The following is a 26,507-nucleotide window of genomic DNA, read 5'->3' as shown; positions in this document are numbered from 1 at the left end:
GTGAGTACGAACCAGCTGGTCTCTAAGAGCCAGGTCCCTGGAGCAACATGCTGTCTCTAAAGGCCTAAACAGCATTTGCTGGCTCCCGCAGCTCAGATCAGGAGCACCCCGCTGAGCAAGAACCAAGCAAGCAGTTTCCCAATCTAAGGTTTTTATGAGGGCAGAGAAAGCCCCTTGGGATTAAAACAAGTGGTTTTTCAGAGAAACATGGAAAACAGGGCTGAGGCGAGTCATCAGCTTCCACACAGAAGATCAGCATTCACTGTGTCACTCCAGGAACAGACTGCTTTGCTCTCTAGGTGATCTATTAGCACTTCCTCACTGCTGCATTATTTTTTTCTTCCATTTTTTGCTGTAGTTTGAGACCAGAACATTGCATCTCCTCCAACAGGAAAACAAAGAATGAATTTGTTCTTTCCTCCTTGCAGTGACCCTTGAGACTGTTCTCAGGCCTCTCCCACCCTCTTTAGACTACCCACCACAATTCCTCCATTCTCTGCAAATTTAACAGGCCTATGCTTGTTTCAAATAGCATTAAGGAATATAACACATAGCACCACCAGACACGCAGGGTCCCACATGCTTCTGGCAGTCATGGATGAAATCCACTCAGGAGGCCTTTTGCACAGTCTGATGACAATGATGTGTCAGAACTATTATAGGATTTTCTTTTTGGTAATATGGGGAGTTAGCTCATACCCATGGGACAAAGTTGTTAATGCAATAATCCCTTCTCAGAGTATAGTGCTTGTATATTTTGAATCCCCATCAAAAATTATGTCAGGTTAAACCGCAGGAAGAGAACAGAAGCAAGTTCAGGCTAGTGTGGGAACATACGAATTGGCAGAGATTTTGCATGGAGCAATGCAGGGTTATCCAAGCCAGGTCTTTCTGAGCCAGTGCAGAGCAGAGCTGTGCAGCATCACAGCATCGCAGCACCATCTGCTGACTACTGCCTGCAGGTCCACAGGTCTTCACCATTATCAGCTGTATGTTGGGCTTCAAGTGTTCAAAAAACGGCAACAGCATCATTAGATAAATACCTCACTCTTTAGGGTGACAAATCTTGCCATTACAGATTAGGACAAGGTATCTATGCTCTCTTCCCTGCTTTGGGGGATACCAGGGCTCACACTTCTCATTCTTCAACTGAAAGACACATCCTCCTCACACATCTGTAGCTGCCTGTTTTAAGAAGTGGTCAATACTGCATGTGACTATGAGCACCAGAAGCACCAACACAGAAATTTTAATTGCTGCAAATATTTATTTAGGCTTTAAGTAAACTGATGCCCAGGTGGCACTTCTCTTCACAGTGCCCTCCCAGCAACAGCATCTGACTCCATCTGTGGTTGTGCAGATATTTCTCCAGCAGATCCCTGCTTCTCTTACCCCAGCTAATCTTTCAAACACCCATACAAGTATGCAGGAAGATAGCGTTGCGCATGAGCAATGCACAGCGAGAATACCTGTGAGCCAGCAGGCTGAGGACAGCTTGTGCAGATAGGCTTCATTTTTAAGCTGGCAGCAGTGTGACCCTGTCCTTTTGTTCACTGTGATACACAGGACCAAGCCCAAAGAAATTAACCTGCATTTGGAGCAGTTCTCTTCCTCTATGTCCTAGACCATGATGCAGCTCAGACACAAAAGCAAAAGGAAGCCCCAGCACACGTGACAGAATGAGGGTACAAGCTTAGTTATCTGCAGCAAGATACACACCAAAAAGATGCAACAGGAAAAGAAGAACCAGTGAAATCCCAGCACTCCTCCCCACCCCCAAATCCAAGAATGCCGCATCCAGAATTGTTCTGCACTGTTTTCCTCTAGCACTATTTCCTGTCTCATCACTGTCTAAGTCCTGGTCAGTGCCACCTACATAACCCCTTGGCACCTTGGCTACATCTGCCTTTTCAGTCTGATACCTCTGACAGCTTCTCCATCTCACACACAAGGCTCTTCCCAGACAGATCAGAAACTATCCATGCAATTGCCAACAGCCTGCAAACATCTCATATCAGAGCTGTAAAGAGAATTAATGCACCCCACCCACCCACCTAAGGCAGTAATTTATCTCAAGGCTGAGAAAACAAGACAACAGAACACCACCGCAGATCGCCATTATGTGCATCTTCCTGTGTAAGTGTCATGACTGGTAAAAGTCTGAGAACAGAGCTGGCTACAGATGCTATCCCCCACCGTGCTCTCAGTCTGTCAGAGTTGTGGACAGAGGAGATTTGTGTGTTTGTTCTTAGAACTTGCCTTGTTATTGTTGTAATATTGACCCAACATTCAGTTCAAAGCTGTTACTAGCAAGTAGAAATTGAAGCTTTTTATTGAATGGTGGTTTTTTGAAGCTTGGCTTTTAGAACAACACATTTAACATTAATGTTAATTTTTACATCACATGTCACATGCTCAGCTGTGCTGCTACTGTCGCTACACCTGCATCTTATCTGCTTCCCCAGAAGTACTCAGAACAAAGATTTATGGTGAAACAGACATTTAAACACACACAAAACGCAAGTAGGTTTTACTAATGAGGCAGACATTTTGCTGCATGCACCCCTCCATCAGAAACAAGTCCAGCTTTAGCAGATACCGATAGCATCTTTTGTCTTTGTCTAATTTGTAAGCTGTGTTACACAGAACGGGAAACAAGTTAATGTATGCAAAGTTTGCTGGAACAGCAAAAGCAACAGAAAGTGCTTGGCCCTAGTCAGAAGCTGTAGAGAGAATAGAAGCTTTGCATTCCAAACAACGGATTCCCCCAGGAATGAGAGGTATTTGAAGATGTCCACTCCTACATCTGGAATTAAAAGCTGACATTTCTCATAGAGAAATGCAGATCAATTGAGTGAACTAAGAAATGTTTGGGGAAGGAAAAAAATATTTGGAAGGCAAACACTAAAATGTTGAGCAACTCTATGGGAGTCTTGTCCTACGGATCGGACCAAAAACATGATCAGTCTATTGTGTAGGTAAACACCAAGTTAATGTACAATTTTTTTTTTCCCTCATCCCAAACATCTCCTGGAAACTTGCTGCCTAGCATCCTTTCTACAAGAGTACAGTACCATACTGCTAAGTCAGTAGGTAAAAACACCTGGGGGAAGAAGGTTTAGCGAAGTCTGAAGTGTTTCTTCAAAAGTGCATAAGTAGTAAACAACACTCCTCTGGGTTTGTATGTTTACCATTGTACCCAAAGACACTAGCCCTTTTATACTGGCAGTTTTAGCTCTCCCAGCTTACATTATCTACTTGGAAGCTGAATGACACCGCTCTAACTACAGTAGCATGTCTCTTGTGCTGATGCCTGTCAGCAGAGCTGCGCAAGTGTCCTCATATAGGTGCATTTTGCAGCAGCCAAAAAGATGGCCACCAGGATTTACCAGTCTGGTAAGGAAACAAGAGGCTTCAAATGTAGATCACATCCGAGTCATGCTGCTGAACCTACAGGTAAATCAAATAGGAAAAATTAGTTCTGCCCTGAACTACTTAAAACCAAGTAGCTTGCTTTGGTCCGGTTCTTCCTTTACCTCCAGCTCTGGAGCCCTTTGCAAGATACCCTGCAATAGCTTTTTCTTTCTTCTTGAAACAAGCATATTTGCCTCATCTCTGCTGTTTGGATTAGGTTAGTTTTAAAAGTTGCTTCTGTTACTTGCATTAGAAAAAGCTGCTTCCTCATCTGTTGCTACATTCAGCTGTGTGCCTTCTAGTTCTAAGCACACAACCCTGAAGATTCAGGGCTTGAATGTTACACAAGAGTCTCTAACCAATCCTAAGCACCCTCAGCTTTGTTCATGTAAAACAGCAGCAAATATATCAAGCTTGCTTTATTCCAAATACCTTGCACAATTAGCATTGCCTAGAGAAAGCCGATTTTCTTCCCACTGTTCAAGACCGCATGCCCTTACAGTTCTTCTCAAATGCATACTAGACTCTCCATGGTAGTGAAATTTAAAAGCAGGTTGGTGGGCGTTTTTTCATAAGACCCAGCTCATTAGCTCTTCAGGACTCTTTGACAGGGAATACATCAGCAGAGCACCAAACTGTAGGAAGTCTAGGCATTTATTGGTATCTTACTCCCTGCCCCTTAAAACCAGAAGACAGGCACAGTATGTTTTAAGCTCTCTGTACCTGGGAGCATATTCTCATTTTCAAAATTGGCTGATAAAAGTAAAATTTAACACAGATCCTCCTGCTGCATACAGGTATCTCAATTTCATTTACCAAGGCTTACAGCTTTGCATTCCAGCTTAGATCATAAGTGAGAAAAAACAGGTGGCCTCAAGTTATAAACTGTCCTGAAGTGTGCCAGCGCAGAGTCCCCAAACTCATGCAACAGCCACGCACTGACTTGTCATCAGAGAGGCTGTGACAGAGCTGGACAGAACAGGTCCTTAAAGCCAACCACTCTTTACCTCTCTGAAACGCACAACTTTTAGTCAACATTTGGAAATTTACTTAGAAATCCGATTACCTTTACAATCTGTTTTCTGGTTCCTGTGCCCACACTGTTGGCAACCAAGGAATCTGCTTGAAAAGATGATTTTTCCACTGGCACTGTGTGTTGAATTTTGTTGGTACAAGGCCAACTGCTTGTAGTATTTAATGAGTAAGCAGGGAAAGGTCTTTGAAGATTTATATCCAATGATTCTCCAGTTTCGAAGGCTTTCATCCATGGTGACGTCTTTAAAAGAAAAGAACACACGGAAATTTAATGCCTTCTCTATATCAACACTCATCAAGCCAAAGAGAACGTCAGAAGCATAGTCAGAAAATAAAGGCCATCTTCCCCTAATAATTTTTCCAAGCCCCTCTCCTCTCTGTAAAACTATTGACTCAGAGCCATCTTTGCCACACATGGAACAACCTGGAGAGACAAAGCCAGCCCTATTCTGGCACTGGCTAAGGAAGAGGCTGCCACGTTTATATAAATAACAAGAAACTTACAACAAAAATCTGGGTTTAGTTCCTCACTGCCTTAAAAAAATACACCAAGACAACCACAAAGCACATAAATGAAAATGTTTTGCAAACTATGATGAACCACACTTAAATGTGTTATTAAATTACAGCAATTTAGTTTGCTCTAAGACCTTAAGCCCTTACTATGATTTCATAATCCGTAAAATAAGATGATTATTGTTTGCTTATGGTACGGGTATCCCACCCAGAAAAAACTCGTTAGATTTTGTTTTGACATGAATTTTCCTTGTCTGTGTTCACACTTTTAATATTTTGCTATCAAGGGTACTAAAGCATGTGCCTTGAGCTGAAATACAGCAACTACCTTTGGCACACCCACACTGTTCTCTTTTATGGTCCATGTTGAAAAAAAAAGAGGCAGGTACATACATTTCCTAAGGAGCGATCCAAGGATCCCAGTACTTCATTCCAATGACAGTAAAGCCCAGACTGTTTTTCTTCCAATTTCAAAGCATGAATTTCAGACTTCAGTTCCTTCAGTCGATCTTCAAATTTTCTGCTTTTTTCTAAGTAGTCTAGCCTGTAGTCCACAGATTGGAGATAAAAAGCTTATTGGCATGACACAGCGCAAGAATAGTTATGTATGGAAGGAGGAGAGAGGAAAGTCTTCACTTCATTCTGGTTTTTTGATAGACAAAATTAAGTATGGCACATGTCAGCCTGACTCCCCTGACCCAGTGAGGAGGGGGTTTGCTTCCACCCTTCAGGGTTCACACACGACTTTTTTTTTATCAAGCATTTCCTGCCAGACCAAGAGAGGAAAAACCTCTCGATGTATTAGATCAAAGCAATACTATACTTTAACACTAGAGGGAAACTTCTGTCTGCTAACACACTGTTACTCCAGCAAAGTGTACCCCTGACAATGCCCTCCCAGGACAGAAGGGTTCTGGGCCTTGTCATGGTTTGATGCCACCAGAACACTCTTCCTCTAAACAGCTAATCTTACAAAGACATAATCCACACCAGCTCAGTAAAAGGCCTCCAGCCATATGTACAAGTAGGAGGCCATCCTGAGTTATTAACAGGATGAAACTGATTCCCAGAGGTTTTTTCCTTCCTTTCTGTACTTTCCATGATTAACATTTTCATTTATTTACACCATTAGCATACTGATACCTCTCTCTCTCTATCTCAAAGGACAGTCTCTTGAGGTCAATGTCCTTCAAATCCAGCTTTATGGATCCTTTGTCAAAGTTGACATCTCTGGTGTCAGTTGGGGAGTACTGCGGGTACTTGACCACATGCTGAAGGAGGGAACACAAGCACTGTCAGTAAGATTTGATTTCGGGTTTCTCCCCCCAGCTTCTGCAAAAATGCCATGCTGAGCATTTTATAAGTTACCCATGGATTCTCAGACACACAGACACTCCTGCAGCCCTTCCCTTCTACCTGAGTAGCCCCAGATGAACTGCTGAAGTCCACAACCCACAGATCCAAGGGCAGAGGAGCATCCTGGCTGCAATAATCCTATTTCAGCAAAGAATGGAAACACATCCACAGCAAGACTGGAGCAGGAGAGGGAGCTGGGGCACACAGCCTTAGTACTGCCTTCTTGCTGAAGACAGCTCCTTCTGCTTTGCCTGAAGACACTCATGGGCAATTTACATGCCAGGACAACACAGCACAACCATCACCACAAAGTACTGTCTGAGATGGCAGAGAGAGCATTCATGCCTAATACTGACTAAGTCCCAACATCAGTCCTGTTTTTAACTTTTGTCTTGTCTTTCTCATCCTCACTGCCCTGAACAAATACAACCTCCACCCTATTTAAGCACCAGTTGATCCTATAGGTGTTCACCCCCTAGCTGGATATAGATATGCCACTACTCAACTTGATGTGGGCTATAAAAATGGAATCAAAATCTCTGAAGATTAAGTGGTGGCTAGTAAAGCAGAAACTTACAGGGTAATTAAGCCTCGTTATGTCTAAGAGTTTCTGCTTCGCTTTCCGTTCAGCTTCTCTGGCTTCATGCAGATCTTGTTTCAGATGCTCTGCTTCCTTGGCTCTGTAAGACAAATACCCTGACGTAAATGATTGATTACTTCCACAGTAGAAGCAACACATGGATTTCAGAGCTACACACTTCACTAGCTTCCAGAGAATGACATCCATTACTGTGATTCCTTTACCCAGAGACTTGTGGTAGGATGGTCACGTGGAGAACTAACTGGACACAGCATGACACATGCTTTCAAAGACAATCCTGTACAAACTGGCTGAATTAACATGTTTTTCCTACTCCTGATTTCCTTGGGCTCAGTTACGACCTGCTGATACAGATTCTCCAAGCTGTCAGAAATCCTCCCTGAGGTGGGGAAAGCTGCAACATATCTACTCTTTATTTTGGCAAGCTTTTTGGCAGTATCCTAAAACAATCAGAAGGCCCTTAATAGTAAGGTTAAACATCCCCAGTTAACACTGGTCTGCTCTGCATCTTCAGGCAGCACAGTGTTATGGAACAAGCAAACACTTCTAGAGTAGCTTGTATTCCACACGAGTTTACCTGATTTACACTTCTCAAAGATCTGAAAGGGATACAAGAGATCATCACTTGGCACTAATGAATGAAAACAGCCTCATAACTCACAGGGTATACAGACTGGTAAATTTAGATAGATAGTAGCCAGTGTTCTTTTGATAATGCTAAATAGGAAATGCTTCTGCATTCTGGATCTTTAATACTAAACTTCTCTAAAGCCTTGCATCTAATTATCTGTAAAATCTTTGACCTGCATCACAACCACCGGTACCAGGTGAAACAAGATGCAAGAAGTCTTAGCCATTCTGAAGTGTTGCTTCAGGAACAATCCCTCCTTCCTGGGCTTAGCTTTGAGAAAAGCAGCATTCTCTCGACCCAGGCATCCCAGTAGAGACCACACAACCCCACTGAAGCATATCTAACCTCCGGTCAGACTCCTTCACCAGCTTCACTGCTATCAGCTCTGCCTCTCGCATCTTTTGCTCCATCAGGCGTTTCTCCTCCTTGGTTTTCAGGGCTGTGATCTCCAGCCTCTGTCGCTCTTGCTCAGCTTCTGCAGCATTCTGGGCCAGCAATTTTGCCTCTTCTTCTGCAATCTGAGCTTTCTCAGCCAGCAACTCTGCTGCTTCCTGGGATCGGAGCTAAGAAACAATTTCTGTTAGTTACCCTGCCTAGCATCTACAAAATCACCACCGCACACAGTCAGGAAGAGGACATCTTTTCCCAAAAGATCAAGTGATAACAATATTTTTCCTTAAAATAAAAATTATAGTAAACAACTGTAGGGTCTGGTGCTCCTCCTCTGCTTCAGTATTGCCTGATTTCCTGCCTCTCACATTTACAAAGCAAGACGACACATTTGCTTAAGGCTGGAGAAAGACTAACCAAAAATTGAAGCTGGCCCCTTCAGTTGCCAGTGCACCATGCCCCTTTCTGCCAATTTCAGCTCCAAGGTTGCTTGCTTCCTTTCTTCCCTCTTTGCCTGAAGAAATGACTGTGAACCAAATACAGGGAACAAATGGCTCATGGCAAATTGAGATTATGGCAGATCAGAGTTTTCCCAGGTATTCCAGCATGCCCTCTCCACCAGCCATCAAAAAATCTCCAGCCTTGTATCTCACAGGAACCATAAGAAAAGAAAAAAATGCTTCCAAACCAAGAAAGCCTGTCAAGCACAAGACTATTCAGACTAATGTGCTACTCACCAGCGCCTCATTGGCCTGCCTGGCTTCATCTTCCAGCTGGAAAAGACGCCTTTCCAGCTCTTCTTTGGCTCGCTCAGCTTCTTCTCGGAGTTGCTTCTCCCTGGCCAGCCTTTGATTCTCCATCTGGAAATAGAATGAGCAATACCATGTTTGTGGGTTTGCAGCAGAATCTCATCTGGGCCTGAGGCAGCACAGCAAATTAATCTAATTAAGAACGGACTGCTCACTAGCTGGTGGACTGATACTCACCAGAGATGCAATGCTGAAGCTGCTTGCACCCTGCAGCACTCAACCCCTCAAACAGGTAATACTGGCTGTTTCAGACTGCTGGAAGAGCACTTGGATCATTCTGTTATGTACCCCAAATCTTTGCAATCACCTGTTCAGTTTCACAAACATCACTTACATCCTCAGATGCTGTACACACACTACAGCTGTTCCCACATTCAATCCTGCTGCACTTGCTCACCTCCCACACTCACATATTGATGCAATGCATGGACAGCAAGGGCACCAGCTGGAATAATAATCAGTGTTTTTAACAATAGAGAAGCAGAAAGAATTTACCTTTTTTCTAGCTTTTTCTTCCCTGGCTTGTGCTTTCATTTGCTGGATCTCTATTGAGTCCACTTTTCTTCTCCTCATAAATAGGTCATGGTTTCCAATGCACAACTGCAAAATCTGGATAGGAAAAGCAGAGCAAATGCGATCTTGATATACTTGTGCTCCAGCCAGAAGGGCAAAGAGCCCCACACTGACCTCACAGGACAAAAGCTGACAATTCTAACTTCAGCACAAATGCTGGCAGTTGCTTCCCTCCCATGAAAATCAGCACCCAGGGCAGGCTCACGCCCAGGTACGTAATAGTTCAGAAAAGTTCATAACAGGATGAGGAGCTGTCCTTCATGGGCCTCCGGTTCCATTTTCCCAAATATGAACAGGCAACAGATCTAGGCCAAGAGTATACAAGACATAGCTGTGGGAATCATCACCTGTGTTGGCCCCTCCACAAACTCACTGAGAAGTGACCCAGGCCCTGTGGTTGTGCTAGGAAGCAATCAGTGATGATACAATTAGCCAGCTGATTAGGTTTCTTCCTTGTTGCTTCTCCCAGAAAAGGAGAGGCAGTAGCTGATTAAGAACCCACAGCTGCCAGATAGGCAGATGCTGCAGTGGCTTTGTACCTCTCCATACACTACATCCTCCCCTTCCAGTAGCTGGATTTCCCTTTGTGATTTGGGCCTTCCTTCACATCTTGCTTTCCAGCCATCATCTCCCCTGCTCAGAGAGGACAAGTGTATGTACCATGACTTCCCAGACAGAACAATCCTCAGGAAAACACATGCTGAAACACAGTGCTCCCTAGCCTCTCCACAGTTTTTACACACAACATTTGTCACTCAGATATCAATACTACCAAGCTGTTTTAAAGAAAGGAAACAGGACTCTTACCAATTTGTTCACTTTGAGCTGAGAGGAAAAGAACTTGAAGACTTCTGCTTTTTTGTCAAGAGGTTTAATAGTTAACTACACAAGCAAAAGAAAAAAAGAAAGGAAACTGTGAGAAGAAAAACAAAGCTGAAACTATTAATACTAATGCAAACTTTAGCCCATCTCCCCTTCTTTTCAGGGAAGCAGTGATTTATGCCACAAACATGGGGAGAGTAATGCAAAAATGTTTTGCTCAAAAGAACCAGAACCAGGGTTGCTGTTACACAAGTTCCTCATCTGCTTCTGTAGCAGGCTATGTTAGAAGATAAAGCCTCCTACAGATCCACCCCGGTGCTGGTTTGGATGGCAGTTTTCATAACACCACCACCTGTGCACCGCATACTATACCAGGAACACTGGAACAAGCACTGGTTATCAGGAAACAGAATACATTACTAATCCCCAGAAGCAGTCATTCTTAAAGTCAAGGAGATGTCAAACACCTCTCTGAATACCAATCACTGCAGATGTAAACAAAATGTATCAAGGGCCTGAAGGACTTGTTCTTCTGACCATCAGTCCTGTCTTCTCACATTTTCAGCCCTATCTCCCAAACCGTTTCCAGACAACATGAAGGGCTTTCATGCTTCCAGGTCAGTACACCCTGTTTCACTTTGTAAGCTGTGCTTGATTCGGCTGCATAACAAAGTATGGCTCCATTCTTTAAGATCCTGTTTTCTGTGACTCATGGGTTAGCAGCACTCTATTCCTATACCTCATTTGCAATGCAATGTATAATTTCAGGCCAAGTCACCAAGATCATAATGTCCTACAGCTTGCTTCACCCTGTAGGTAATAACTGGTTGAATGTGTTGCCTTGTGAGGAGCAGGGATGTGAATGTGTCACCAAATACAGTGGAGCTTTAATATAGAGCTGCCGAATTTCCCAGCAATAGGGAGTTAAAGCAGTTTATTCACAGACCAGAAGGGAAGTTTAGTGTTATGCAAGAACCAAAAACTTTTTGGAGGTGGAACTCCTGTAGGCTGCCCTGCCTGATTTAATGTCTGCACATCTAACTCCGGACAGCAAATCTCATCCTCAGTGTTTTTTCAATAGGCCCACAGAAAATGGAAAAGGCTGTGCTGTCCTTTGGCTGACAAATTCCAAGCATTCCAGTATCAACGTAGTTTTTCTGGTTTTGTTTTTCTGATTATAGCCTTCCATGCAGCCTCATGATTTGCAATGAGACTGAATTTCACCCCCTTCCCACTGTACTTTCTACAAGTAAAAGATGGACTCTGAAATCACAGTGAAATTGCAATGGCAGGGTTGTGCTGAAGGCTGAAATCATGTACTGACAAACCAGCAGAAATCAGGCAGAAAAACGTGCATATCTCCCTGCATGTCTCCTCCTGTCACAGTGCTTCAGACCTCATCTACAAGGACAGCTTCTGCATGTGAAAATGACATAAAGTTTTATGGATCATCTAATTCCTGCTGAGTTAACCAAAGAAGCTAGTCATAGTGGCATTCATAATATCTATCTTTTTCAGAGATCAACACACTTGTTTTGCAAAGGACAAGCAGCAGGGAAGGAACCAGAACAGAGGGCTCCACAATGCTGGAGACCTCACAGCAGCCTCTGTCTCCTAGGGGAACCAAGGTTATGCAGCACATCTGAAAGGCAGGTCTGTTATTTTTAGTTTCGTAACAAAGCTCCCTATGATTTTCCCCTTCTCCCCCAAATTATTTAAACAGAGACAGCTTTCAGCCTGTTCCAAGAATCCCAGCCCACACCCATGTCTGTATAAAAAGAATAATATATCAAAGCCATCATACCTCTTTCTCACTATAGGAAATGTTTCTGATAGCACTCCACTCAAACGACTTATTTGGAGAGAACCTGTTATTAATGCTGTAGATATGAATACCTTTGGCATCAACTCCAAGTAGGAGATCTGTATGGTTTTTATTTTGCTAAAAAACAATAGATATCAGTAAATGCCATTTATGGTGACAAACAACCACAGACAAGAACCATACCTATTCTAATGCACTGATATTTATCTGTATTTTTAGGAAATAGATGTTCCCAGAAAATATTACAAATGTTGTCGCTGCTAGCTAATAAAACCAGTCTTCTAGGTTGACTAGAGCAGCTCAAACTTTTAGTCTATTTCTCCTTCCTATTACATACCCAGAGCTACTCAAGACATTTGTCAGATTGTAAAACATTAATCTTTACCGTTTTATTCACCTACTCATTTAGCAGGCAAGTAAACCAAGTCAGGACAATCAGTACACAGCCCACCATCAGCAGAGAAAAGCAGAAGTCAGGAGTCCCAGTTCCAGACTCCCTGGAGGATTTTAAAAGGGCAGTACCATCATCTACAGCTATTGAAAACTGCTAAAATAAAGCACTTACAGCAATTGGAAAATAATTGACACCATACATTTCCAAGTCTTGGGCAATTTTCAGGTAGTTCATCTCAGCTTCATCCCTAAAGAATAAGGCCATGATTACACTTGGACATTCCTTTCCAACCTTTCTCTCTTAGCTGACTACATTTCCCACTTAGAAAAGAACAGACAATCTGGTCCTTTGTATTTTCTCTAATTTTGCCATCTTCCTCTCAACAGGAAAAAGATAATAAAGCCAGCATCTTTACAGATTAAAGACAGTACAGCTGTACCTATTTTGAATCACGTTTAGTGTAATTTTATTAAAAGTCTTATCCTTGCATTAGTTTTGCCACTCCATCATTATTATGTCTTGGAAATCTACCCTACCATTGTTTTCCATGACATGAAGATATTTCCTTCAGGAAATAGTGTTCGTTGAGAAATGAGTACTGAACAAGTTCTAAACAGTTTCAGGCAGAGGCCAAAGAAGGGTGAGAATCTCTCCACCCACAGTTCTTCTCCCTTCAAGATAATGCCTCAATAAGTCTTGAGGAGAACAGTAAAAATAGTGCAGAGGTACCTACAACAGTCAAAGAGAAACTGAACCGAAAGGCTGTCTCTGGGTGCCAACAGCTCCTGCTTTTTGTTTAATTGAGTTTCCAGGCATGCTGAATGTCCACATGGACTACCATCAAAACTCAGTCCTGGAACTATGATGCTGTGTCTTTACTGTTTTGGTTCCTTGATAAGTATGCTGATACTCTTGAGCCATGATTTTCATAAGGTATAAAATATGTTGGATTCATTCTTTTTATTCTAGGGGGAGACTGGTGTGATATGGCTCCAGAAAGGCAGCGGCTGTGTATGGCAGACACACCAGCAACCCCAGATAGATAACAGCCTTAAAAGAAAAGGCTAAACTCTCCGGGCTAACTGCAAATTCAACACAACTCAGACTTTCTGGAGGAATTTCTCTCTGCTAGTATACATGGACTCTGCTGAGACAGGACTCCTGTTTTAGATACACTAGGTCATGAAGTTCTGCAACAGCCCTCAGCTCCTCTGTTCACTTCAAAGCAAGTCCAGTTTAAAAGCACTTTGAGCCCTACACAAGACTTTTTACCCCACATGAGTGGGTGTTTTTATCCTTGGTTACAGCTTAACCTATTAACATCACAGCATGGAAACCAATTATTTCTTTGCTCGCTCTCTAGAAGCCAAATTTCACTGAAGAGAGCAAATAACCAGTTACTGAAATGTACAGGATTTCCAAAAAATGAAATTTCAATACCTGGCAATACCCCTATGTTCAGCATACCAAGCAGTAATCTTTTCTTCCCACATCTCGGCTGTCAGCTGATACTGCCTGAGGACCTACACAAAAAGGAAGGAGGTTTTTTGTCCTTTGAAGATATAAATATATGTGCTGCCTCTCTCAAGCAATCACAGCTCATTTTGCCAAGTTCAGGGCAAACTGTTTCTAATGCTCTGGTTAATCCCACAGCAATATCCATGTTGCAAAGAGTATACTCAAAGATTTGGTTTTATACAGAATAAAGACTTACCCTTTTGGGTAAAAGTTCATCATGGGCTAGAAAGCCTGGCTCATGAAAGCTTGGATCATAGTCACCATACTGTCCCAAGAAAAGAAAAGAAACTTCAGTTTTTTGGATGCAGAACACTAAAGAACTTGTTTCTGTAGTTTGATGCGATTGCTTGAGACAGATTTTGTTCTGGTTCTCCTGCATACAGAGTAACACATAACAGACAGGCTCCCCTCATCTGAACTGTCCATGGAAGTTACTTCCAGCCTTTGTGCTATGCACATGGCTCCAATACAGCCAACTACGGCAGCCTATAACCATCAGCCCTCAGCAACCCCAGGTATGAAGGAATCTCCCATGACTTCATACCCTCCTCCAAACTACAGGCTACATTCAGGTGTGTAAGCTCCCCTACTCCTATAGCCTACTGCATATAGGCTGGGCTGCTGCAGAGGGCCAGCCCTACTCAGAATTTGTGTTCACCTCCTGCCATTGTATAAGTTTGGCTCTCAGTGGCAAAGTGAACTGTGTTCTGGGAGATATTAAAATACATCATGTCCTTCCATTGTGAGCTCTGGTATCAGCACCTGCTGTATCCAGGGACTTTTTTTTTAAACAACAGGAAATAATTCTAGCTGGAAGAAAGATTACATTAAAATGTTAGGTCCAAAGAAATTCCCTACATTGCAGAAGTATAATATATAAGCATAGAATATAACAACAAAATCCTTGGAATAATATCTAACGCCTATTTTTCTAGCTGCACCTGTACTCCCAGGATGATCTACTTTAATAGCAAATTTTAACACTGCTGTGTTTTGCATGCCACCATGTATATGTGTTGGTTAAAAAGAAAAAAATAAATAAAAAGAGAGCATTTCTATACACAAACCTTGGCCTGAACAGCATAAGAAGCCAGTAAAACTGTTGCTTCTGGAGAACAATAGATTTCCTCATCCAGTATTTGTTTCTTAACCTAAATCAAGAGAAAAGGGGAGTAAGTTAAAGAAGCTTTAAGTCAGGACTTATATCAGGCTCGAAATGAAATTAGGCATGCCTGGACTATAACTTGGCACCAAACCACCTTTATGAGTTAACAGCAACAATAAAATGGCATTCAGAAACACAGGAAGCCTTTACTTAGCATTACATTTAATGAAAAAAAACCAACCACAAACAACTTTTGAAAGGTAAAGTGTCTTAATTTTAAGTTCACAGAAATGCCAATTGGCTACCTCACACATTTATATAAAGGAGTTCTGAAAAAGAATCTGCTACAAAACATTAATTTTATTGTCTGCACTTCACTCCTTTTAACAGCTCTTTATCTTCCTGCTCTTGAAAAGTTAACTTTACATGTAAATCATCAAATTTTAAGTTGGAAGGGACCTCTGGAGGTCACCTGGTCAAAGCAGGTCCAACCAGACCATACAGCTCAGGGCTGTCCAGATGACTGATCTTGCCAAGGACAGAGACATACTGAAAATTGTAATAGCACATTCTAAAGCTTTCCAGAAAGAGAGAATAAAGGAGACCCCACAAAGAGAAGCTAATAGGGCACTTATTCAGCTACAGTGGTCCAAGCACAACAAAAACATAAGGGCTTAAAAATAAAAGCTCAGTATAAATGGTAAAGCATTTTAACATACTTTTTGTTTTAATAATCTATGGTGCTACCAAGATCAGAGGTGTAATAGTTTGTAAGATCTCGCTTGGTTTTAAACTAGTTGTGTAATTTTTACTTGAAAACTTAAGGAGGGAACAGGAAATTAATCTTCACAAATCTTCTTCTCAGGTGTAATGTACTTAGCCTACTAACAAGCACAAGACAAGAAAATTTTGCATTATCCACAGTCTTAAACATTTCCAAAAAGAAAAATTACTGGAGATAGCACTGGGCTATCTTTAGAAATACACTTTGGCACTGTACGTACTATGAACTGAAATGAACCACCATGAAAGTTTTTCTTTTAAATTTAGCCTCTGGTGAGCACAATATATGAACCTGAGTTATAGTACAGGGAAAATTCTTTCTGAGCTGTTAAAATGGAAAGAATGAAAAGACTGAAAAGACTTTTCTTCCAAATTGGAAAGCTCCAGCTTTCATACTCCATGGTGCAAATCATGTGTTTTAGAATTCAGAACAACTTAAGACAGATCCCCCATAAGTTCTGGGGTTTTTTTTCTGATCAGTTCTTACAAGAACATTTTGTTGTGCTACTTTATGAAGGAGTAAATTACCTAATCTATAAAAAGACAAGATTTAGCTTTAGTCATTTGCATTTATTCACACATTTTGCGAAAAGTTGTTATGCCACATTAATTTGTAAAGGTCTGAATAGTCAGTAGAGCTGAAGTCTGTAGGCATCCAGATGTCTGTACATGTTTTCCCTATTAGCATCCAGGTGTGATCTTAAATTCTTATAGTCAGGAAACTTTGCAAGTTCAAATTTGTTTCAGTCTTGTTTTTCTACTTTGGAATGAGAAGAATTTGTTAATTGCATATCTGCTAGTCAAGGCAGGTTCAAGGAGAGAAGAAAAAAGTGAAAAAAAAATCAGGATTAAAAGACGAGGAAAAGACTTCTGCCCCTCTCATTCCTTTCCAAAATTAGCTTCAGAAACAAATTGCCAAGCGGTTAAGGGTTCTGGATGAAGTTTAGTTAGTATATTAACCCTCAGAACAGCATTTTCCCATTACTTCATTAATACATACTCCTCAGGGAACAAGGGTATTTACTGTGTTTATTTACAGATGCAGACTGAATTTATGCCATACACCCAGTCTACATGCACAGACACATAGTGCTGAAAGCTACCAGAACACAGCAACACCAGAACGTTGGCTGTAACTTGCAGAGGACTCTACAGCAACTCAGGAGAGAAGCTGGATGTCACACCTACTGGAACAAACAGCTGACCAACAAGTGATCATTCCAAACTCAATGCCTGTATACCTACTGCTGCAGCTTCGGCGCACAGCATGAGTTTTCCTGGTTGATGCATCTTTATTTAGATAACTAAGCACTGCACTCCAAAATTTGGCCCTTTATCTACTTTTCAATGTACCTAAAAGAACCCTAACAATTTCTGGAACAAAAAAAAAGTGGCAAATAAAGCTGTCTCTGCAAAGCTACTACCATCAATACACATGGGTTTTATTACTTTTACTGGTTTCCATCTCATGGAAATTTTAAAATCGGTAAGAATCACCGTGGCATACAGACCAAGCTGTCCATGCAGCTAACATCTCTGCTTTTGAGCACAGTACTTCTGTCCTGCAGCTCCTCAGTAGCTGCCCCTATGGCAGAGCTCAAATGGGCTCTGTTCCCTATAATGAAGATTTGCCAGGGCTGGGATATTTTCTGCTACCCTGAGTAGTAGGCACCCGCTTCAATGTGGTAGGGAAGACAACAAATTGGCTAATTTGACTGCAAGAAGTCAGCTTGTACAAGTCTGGACATTTCAGAAGAAATACCAAGGGAACAGCACTTCTCATCACAGGCTATCAGACAATATGATGATGCCTCCAGACTTTGTCTTTAAAAGGATCACTGTGGTGAACCTCCTGTTTGCTGTGTACACTGCTCCACTCCTTTTCAAACTTGCTAGATGTACAAACCTGTATTTCAGAATGGCTATCAAATTCTATGATCTTTTTCCCTACAATCCAAAAATGAAGATTTAAGAAGGACAGATTAGGGAGTTATTGTTTTCTAGTGACTGTGCCTTCTACAGTCACACACAACAAGATCTCCCAGTAACCACCTGGACTATTTTTAGGAACTCACAAATTTTAGTTTCAGGGATAGGCTGCAGTTACAGGTCTTGTTCCATCTGCAGCTGATCGGAGTGAAAAAGCTTATTGTCCCCAACTGCTTATCACCATTCCTTCCCTCTTCTCCACCTTCACAGCAGCCACCATTAATTGCTTGTGTAGTCACTCCCCCACACAGTGCATACATCTAATAACAGGTGTCTTATTCTGCTCATTTTGAAAGAATTAGGTTAAGGAATGGTTACACAAGAGGATACACCAGCAAGTCTGAGATGAAGATGACAAGGAGCTGTTGGGACTCTCTTCATCCAACTTGGCTGCAGCCAGAGCAGGCCAGATGACAGTTCAAGATAACTTCTTGAAACTGACAAAAATGATGGCTTCACTTTATACTTCTCAGCACTGACCAGTTGGGGCAAAAGCCTCAGTTCTTCAAGCAGTGCCAGCCTTCCATGGATTTTTAACACATACTGTAGGAGCAAAACAAGTCTGGAATATGTAGACATGGAATTAACATCCAAACTGCCAGGTGTAGAAGTAATTTTACATGAAACTACATGTCTCAGCAATTTGACTCCCATTCCTAGCACAAACAGTAACTGAGAAGCCATCAAGAGAACAAAAATCTGCAGAAGGCAAACAACAGTCAGCTTACCAGTACACAAAACCACAGCAGTCAGGAGAAGTGTTTGTATTTCATAAAAAAAGATGAGATCTTTACAAAGACACCAATACAGCTGAAGCCAGCAGAATCATTCTGAGACTAACAGCGGCCAACAAGATCAAAGACAATACAAGAGGACTGGGGTAAATACAGAAGGAATTAATGGTTAAAAAATGTTCCTGACCTGAAGGAAGAATAAATGCTGAGTAATTTCCTGTAACAGTTCCTCTTCTACCTTCTCTGGGTAGAATTTAGCCAAAAAGTGAAAGCTAATGGGATCTTCTTTGGGGATTTCTTGATCTAAAACCTGTTCACAGATGAAATAAAATCAGCACCAAAAATGGTACGCAACTGTCTCAAAATAATACTCCAGAGAAAAATCAGAAAGCAGCTAAGAACCCACTTAAAGCAGCCTTTCTGTATTTCAGAAGGAAGGGCAATGCTGAGCTTTAATCTAATAGCCATCAGTGCATATAGTTGTGACTGGTATGTGATACTTTAGGTCAAACATGATAGAAGCAATCAGACCAAATAACACAATGAACTTTAGTCTAAAAAATTATAATCTAAAATTATGAGTCATCCCATAACACATTCCTTTAGCTCCTGTGCTTAAAAATAGTAGACCTTTTTACAAGTAGAAAATTGCTACACTTATTTTGTTTCCTATACCTTTTTGTCCATCTTTAACCAGGTGCACATTCCTTTTATTGTGTACTGCAAGCCAAAGAACCAAGTCTCCCTTAAACCAAGTGCTCGGCACACCAGGTCAAACAAGTCCTTTCCCTTCCACTTCATCTAAAAGAAAAAAAAGAAAATTAAGAACAGGTATGTCTTGAATGAATTTGCTACATTTTAGTCAAACTAGGCTACCATTTGCCCTTCTCCTATGAACTCTTATTTCAGCACTAGCTTTGCAATGAAATATGCCTACTGCTGTCTCCAGCAAACATGCAATAGTTACACTGTTTACCTCCTCTTCCTCTCCTCCAGAGAAAGATTCACAGAGCAGCTGCAGTCATTTAACCACAGCATCAAGCACTTCATGAGCACAGGGAATGAGGATTGCACTATTGATTTCCTAAGATACAGCAAGGCTGTATTAATAATTTATAAAAATCTTATTCAATAGTTATATAAATTGGAGAGACTGAGAGAAGGCCAGGGGAAATCAAAGGAGTATCACGGCAGAGTGCAGAAGTGCCGAACAATGAAAATAAATCCATCGTTCACATACCTCAGCTATTTCAGTGGCACCAAGCCAAGCCTTTATGCTACTCTGATTTAAATGAACAGGAGCCTGTCTTTAGAGTAATTTAGTAGCCTGGCTCCATAGAGAGCAACCTTTGATTAAAGGTCCCAAAATTCACACACGTATGATATATCCTTTTTTCATTGAAGAGGCTGTACATCAGTTTCTTTTTTTTGGCTACATGTTAAAAAGATTTCATCAAATTGCATGGGTCAGCCGCTAAAAACTTAATGGCAAAAAAAACTTTTAGGCAATATTTGGATGGAAATCAGAAAATCATCCCAGCAAAAGAGCAGTGTTTGGGGAGAAGGGAGATCTAGCAAAGGAATACATTAAGCTGGTGTTGTTAACAAGGACTCTGATCTTTAAATCAGATTTTCCAAATCCTTTATTTTGACAAATCAGCCTGCAAGTATTCTAGATCAGTAAATCACAGAAGTGCACTGCTTGTGACTAATCTATTCTGTCTATGAGGCACCTAATAAATTAAATACTAAATGCCCCCCAAAACATCCAAGTCTCATTAGACTCGCCAATCTGATTGGACTTCGGTTTTCTAACTCCTCTTGAAATAACTGTACATCTTTTTTTGCTTTTCCTGGATGAGTAGGAATTAATCAGGCACAGTTCTGTCTTCCCAGCAGTGCAGTCCAATTCATTTAGCAATTGATCACTTGCTGTATTTGCTTTCTTCCATATTTTTTCTGCAGTCATGATTTCCCTATCCAATTTACTAGATAGCAGTAACCAACAGAAGACAAGCAAGTTTTTTCATTTCATCATTTTTCTCTTCTGCCCAGAGATACAAAACAGAGATACAACAGTAAGAGGCAAACTGCAGCTTACAAATGGCAGATTTGAAGAGAATGTCCCAGATCAACTGAGCACTAAATTATAATTTGAGAAATTATTTTATAAGCAACACCTTAGGACCAGTTCTGACCAGACTTCTTTACCCAGGCTGGCAGCATCTTAAGGAGTTATGCCATTTATGAAAAAAAAAAACCAAACACAGTTTTGTGGAGAAGTAGGTATACTTACCGACAAGCCCTGCATCATGTGCTGGAACACTTACAAAGCAAGCAGGCCTACTGCTAATTTAGCTGTGTCAGTCAAATGGATTTAATGGAAACAGCTTCAAACTCTGAACGGTCAAATTTTTTTAACAGAAGAATGCATCTGAGACTAAGTAATACATTGTTTATAAAAATAACAGACCAGTTTTAAGACCATCCATGAATTTATAAACTGAGCTCTTCAAATTTGTGTCTTGCTAATACAAAGATCAGTCTCCATCTTTCTAGCATTCTGCTGAGGACTCTTACCTCACAGCTGAACTCCATTTCAGCATCCACCGTTACAATTTTGACTTTAAAAGTCTTTGGTTGTTTCTTCTTCAGGCCTCGAATGGACATATTTTTTAGTTTATGAGGATAGCCACACCTGAAATCAAACATGTGTTACATTTAGAGCTTGAAATTGAGTAACATTTTCTTGGCTAGATTCCAAAGCAGGATGAGTCCAAACTTGCAAAATAAAGTCACTTTTAAACGTGCATTTTTGTGGCCAAGAGAATAAGGATGTTGATACAAAAAATTTAGTTTGGCCTTTAAATTTAGTTTGTTCCTTAAAACAAATGGCTACAAAACAGCCTTACTATCTTTCCTCGGACCTCAGCAAACACTGGGTTCCTGTAGTACTAGGAAGAACATCATTCAGACCTTACATTGCAAGATCCAGGGGCCTGCCTCTCAGTACAGCTGAGGACATCTAGGGAAGCTCCAATCCAGCCCTTGTGCTCCACACAATCACCCACATCCATGCAATTCAGCAGTCTCTTGCAACAAAACTCTGCAATGGATGAATGTTTACAGTTTCCTAAAAGTAATACCTGGCTTTTGAATAATGCCAACAGAAATATGACATGCCTCGTATCTTTTACATATTCAAGCAAAAGTCTGTTTCTCAAAGGTCTCTGCAGCATGTACCAACACCAAAAGCATCAGTGGAAGCTCTGCTTATAAAACACAGTGGAATGCCACATCACACAGCAAAATCTCAGGATATCAAATCCAACTCAATTCTTTTCTACCAGTTATGGCTCCTTGAGCAACTAACCTATTGAGTTTCTTTACAGCATGAGATCTTAACTCCAAGATGATACAAATGCCAAGAATACATGCAGTGAAATTACACCGAATTTCCCACGTGCTCTTGGGCATTCTAAACTCACAATGATAAAAGTTATTTAGAAAAGAAATTTTCCCAGTGGAGTTCTTGTGAAACATTTAATTTTACAGAAACCTACAGAAAATTCCTTCACAAATCTTCTACTCTAAATACAGCTGACTGCATGCCATCAAGAAAATTGATGAGACATGCTAGTTCACAGCCACAAGGGTTTTGTGAACGCCATTCAAACCGAATGTTGAAAGTTGGGGTTAAATGATAGTGTGAATCTGCACTATGCAGTTCTCTGATGTTTATTTCTGAGCACAGGACATCAGCCTGTAAAGCTATTTTCCTTTTACTTTACAAAATTAACAGCTCAAACTTGTACAACCTAGTTAGTGTCTGTGAACTATATAGGTCAAGAAGAGACCGAGGCATTCTTGGTTTCCTACAGTATAAGACTATTACAGTGTGGCAGACTTCCAATCTCTCCTTAAGGAATTCCAAAATAAAGTTCTAGTCTAAACTGAAAAGTTCCATTTGCCTGTATCTTCCAGGATTTTATAAAATATCTTGTCCCTTTATTTGCTTCTGCTGAGCTCTAAATCGGTTTGCAAATTACTGATTTTTTTCCATCTACTTTGCACATGCCCCTCATCCAGAAATTTCAAGTAGTATTTAGCTACTTGAGGTAAATGTATACGGAAGTTTTTCTTTTCAAATTGTAGGGAAGTTGAGGCAAAGAACAGATGAGTTAGTTACCAAATCATATGGACATCAGTGGCAGAGTTGAAAACAAGTACTTGAGGCAACTCCAAGTGGGGAAGAAAAGCTCAGGAGGAAATTTATCTTTCTGACACCACTGAGATCAGCTGAGTCCTTCTCTCTCTCCAGTTGGCTCTTGTAAAGCTTCTGCTGAAGTCTTGTTCAGTTTGAGGCAACACACTTCAGGAAAGATAACAGGCTAACTGGAAAGAATCCAAAGGAGAGCTCAAAGGGCTAGAAAATAATCTGTGGCAAAATGAAAGTATGGGTTAGTACAGAGAAGGGACAAGTGTGGCGAAACATTATTATGCCTGCTCTTCATAACCACAATGGTCAGAACAAGAAGTAATGAACTTAAATTGCAGACCGGTTACACTCTAAGAAAAAAATCACTAACAATAAGAATATTATGATGCTGGAAAAGCACAGGGTGGAATTTCTGTTTTTCTGAACTTCTATGCAAAACGGTGTACAGTATCTGCTCCTTCCTCAAGGCTAGAGGGAACTACACGCCCTCAAAGCACGCTCCCCAAACTGGCCCTTCTGCTGGTACCTGCCACCAGCCCTAGGAAAGGCCAGTTCACACTACCAACAACAAGTGCAAGCCATAGTAGGCATATCCAGAGCCCAAATCCCATCACCCCCAGGCACCACCTCATCCTCAGGGAAGACTTTAAAGGGGAGTGAAAAACAGATCTTGCCAGAGTGAGCTTCCTTTATAATTCAGGCAACACCTCACTGCACTCCGAGTAGAGCTCAAGTCCTTTCTGCTTAGCATAGAAAAGTGTTCTCAATTAAGGGGAAAGGAATCTCTAAAAACCAAAACCAACCATAGTACTGTGGTGTAATACAACCACAGTAATATTGACAAGGAAAGCATCATGTGAAGGCATCCAAAACAGCAGTAATTATTCCAGTATTTTTTTTATTTCTAATCTGCAAGCTGCAACACAGCTAACAGCAAAATTATATTTTTGTGTTGCATTCCAAAGGTCTTTCCTGTCCAGTTTTCTTCAAAACCAGAGATTTACTGTAAATAATTGTACCATTGGACACAGCTGTTAAAGCATGAAAAGTACAAACTACTATACAATGCTGGAAACAACCCCTTCTATTAGTTCTAGAAGAAACGCCAATGGCTGAAGACAACGGAGAAAAAAGCTTCATAATTCATTTTTAATATGTAATTTGAAACAGCCGATTGAATTAAACAGGAACTTGGAATTAGGGCCAGTTCAGAACATTCTCAAAGAGTTTCATATGGAAAATGCTGAACAGATAAAATTCAACAACTGCAGAAGAATGTACTAATTTTCTCAAAATATGACAAAAATACCAGAGCGCTTAATTTTGACTTTGAAGTTTGTTCTTTTTTCTTGTATAACCTGGTTGAAATGACAATATAGTTTATTCAACATTTCCAATAGCATTTTTTTCCTTTCCAGAATTTTTATTCCACGGAAAAGTACATTCTGACTCAGTGAAGAGACATTTTTGAATATCAAATTTTCCCAAGAAATGTAAACTGCATTTTAATCAATAGCACTGGTAAAGAAATAGAAAAGGTTTTAATACTGAATAGCATAAATGCATGTCAGATACTGACAACATAAGCAAAAGCACTTAACAGTCAAGTTTTTAGAAAAATAACTTTTTCAAATAAGAGAAATCTTGCCGAATAAGACAATCTGGGTTTGCAATCTTTCATTTAAACGCAAAAGCAACCCACTCTCTAGATCCCTGCTAATCACATTTAACTGTGAATCATGTGCAACGTGTTTAAAGATAAGAGTTTCTGTCATGAGGTCCAGTGATTTATTTCAGCAGTTGCCACTGCTGTTGTGGATCTAACCTAAAGACCCAGAAGTAGCAAAATGTGATAGATCAGAGCATGTCATAACCTTACCAAATAACACACTAATGCAAAATAGGGTGGGGTGATGAAAGATTCCTGTCCAGTCAGACTCTCAGAACAGATAGTTCAGAAGTTGCGAATGTCCACAGCTTCACCTGCACCTTCGGAAAATTAACAGAAAGATGATAAAAATTTTGCTTGATGAGGGCAACAGAAATTGTGATGAGGAATATAATCTGCAGGAACTAAACAGTCCTGATTCTGCCTTTCAGTGTGTTCATGTCCATCATGAAAGAACCAACATCCAGCAGCTCTGACTGGATTGCAGTCTTCTCCCTTCTTGACAATGAGAAACTAGTGCCTGAGCAAAACGTGGGGGTGCAAGGGAAACCAGCAACAGCAAGCAATAGCAAGAAGAACTGGCAAGGCGACTCTTGCAAGGACTGATGCTTATCTATATCACAGCACTAGATTGGCCATCATGTTACACTACTGCACAGCACATTTTATCCAAATGGGAGATAACCCATATACCAGCCACTTACGGTATTAACTGAAAATTTCAAAGAGAAAAAATATTAAATCAGCATTTCCCAAAAAAAGCTCAATAAATCAACCAGAATTTAGTACATTAGACAAAGAGAAATATCTCAAGCAACAAGTTTCAACTAACCTTCCCAAGGGTGAGAGTACAATTTACTTTTGGTTTAGCATTTCGAAGGTAAAGGGTAGTTTGCAGGGCTCTCTCCACAGGATATAAAGATTTCCCTTCACACAGCACTTGCTTTCAGTGACAACTGTGCATGATCTATTACCATCCAATCACACTTTGGTCAGCTACACTCAAGTGAAAAAGCATCTGTTTTCACACACAAAAAAACAGTAGCACTTTTTAAGGTGAGACTTCCCGAGTCTCAACAGCTGACAGGCTAGGAATTAATAGCAATTGTGACACTGCTCACTTATACCCCCCCGCCAGAAAAAGTCTGCCCTTAAGGATCAGCACATGCACAGGAGCAGAAACTGTACCATCTACTAGCAAAGTCCTTACAAGAGCTGGAAACATAAAACCGTCAGGAGCGCAGTGTGGTTTAAAGAAGCAAGGTTTGGGAAGTACTTTATGAGCCACCAACAGAAGATGCTTGAAGCATCAACTGCAGATGTACATTAACATAGATACTACTACAATTTGAAAGTCCCCTGTCATTGCTGAAATACATACTGCAACTCTTAATCACAAATTCCCCTGACTCATTATGCTTCTCCTGGTTCCTGAATTTCTATACTTAAGCTCAGAAATTAATGCAAGCAATGTGAATGTTAACAATACAGGAAAGCATTGTGGGCTTTTTACAGTTGTTGACTCACACTTCTGCCTGTGCTCCCTGCCCTGCCCAAGTAACAATTTAAGCAAAGAATTCACTGTTTTAAAATGGGTCAGCAATACAAAGGTTTTTCTTACCTCTCAATGTAAAAAGAAGCTATCTAAAGTCACCAGACGGAATCAAGACTTACCTCACAGATCATTTTCCAAATGAATAAGAAAAAAATAATTCTTTTTAATGCAAAATTCCGTATTTTCCAGCAGACATCAATATCCAGCCCTCACAAGTTCTGCCACTGAAAATAAAATCCAAGAACAACTTTTATACTTGATCCCCTTTCCTTTGTTTCCTATGAACTGCAGCATGTTAGCGCCCTCTGAAAAATCAAAGAATTGCTTTCCCAGGTGATATGTAAGGCTCTTAACTATTTCCTGCCTGTGCCAGCAAGACTCCTCCCAACTTCTCTCCACTTTAATTCAAACAGCAAGGCACTAAAATAAGAGAAGCCCATGAATCTTGACTTGGGTATCTGTATGAGCAGATGGACTTCCAAATAACTCCTTTGATAGCATCTGACCAAACTATCCCAACAGTGTCTCCAGCCATACAAGGAATAGCCTGTTCTCACCATACCCAGCCA

General features: G+C 40.8%; 1 protein-coding gene across 3 annotated transcripts; it reads right to left on the bottom strand.

Moving 5' to 3' along the window:
* Positions 1-1,269: 1,269 nt before the first annotated feature.
* On the bottom strand, positions 1,270-26,507 carry LOC119142244 (merlin-like). 3 transcript variants are annotated; one of them, XM_037374976.1, is made up of 20 exons: positions 26,058-26,507; positions 24,594-24,703; positions 22,685-22,933; positions 21,076-21,193; positions 19,171-19,296; positions 18,683-18,805; positions 14,952-15,035; positions 14,081-14,149; positions 13,807-13,889; positions 12,538-12,613; positions 11,952-12,089; positions 10,133-10,207; positions 9,248-9,361; positions 8,681-8,803; positions 7,899-8,116; positions 6,899-7,001; positions 6,109-6,236; positions 5,359-5,509; positions 4,481-4,690; positions 1,271-3,450 (listed from the first exon to the last, which is right to left on the bottom strand). In XM_037374976.1, the coding sequence occupies exons 3-20, from the start codon at positions 22,690-22,692 to the stop codon at positions 3,415-3,417; spliced, it is 1,983 nt and encodes a 660-aa protein (XP_037230873.1). In that variant the 5' UTR covers positions 22,693-22,933; positions 24,594-24,703; positions 26,058-26,507; the 3' UTR covers positions 1,271-3,414. The 3 variants fall into 3 exon arrangements, with proteins under 3 accessions (XP_037230875.1, XP_037230873.1, XP_037230874.1); XM_037374977.1 differs by lacking the exon at positions 24,594-24,703; XM_037374978.1 differs by lacking the exons at positions 24,594-24,703; positions 26,058-26,507 and having other exon boundaries at positions 1,270-3,450; positions 22,685-22,755.

Source organism: Falco rusticolus, chromosome 1, assembly GCF_015220075.1.
Source record: "Falco rusticolus isolate bFalRus1 chromosome 1, bFalRus1.pri, whole genome shotgun sequence".
NCBI classification, from domain to species: Eukaryota; Metazoa; Chordata; class Aves; order Falconiformes; family Falconidae; genus Falco; species Falco rusticolus.
This window is presented reverse-complemented; position numbering and strand designations above follow the sequence as displayed.

What these genes read in the sequence shown, in the direction of transcription:
- LOC119142244 (XM_037374976.1), bottom strand. An exon ending in ATGAACTTTTACCCAAAAGG is followed by an intron (nt 13,890 to 14,080) that starts GTAAGTCTTTAT and finishes CTTTTTGTGTAG; the next exon opens with GTCCTCAGGCAGTATCAGCT. An exon ending in AAGAAAAAGCTAGAAAAAAG is followed by an intron (nt 8,804 to 9,247) that starts GTAAATTCTTTC and finishes TTCTATTTCCAG; the next exon opens with ATGGAGAATCAAAGGCTGGC.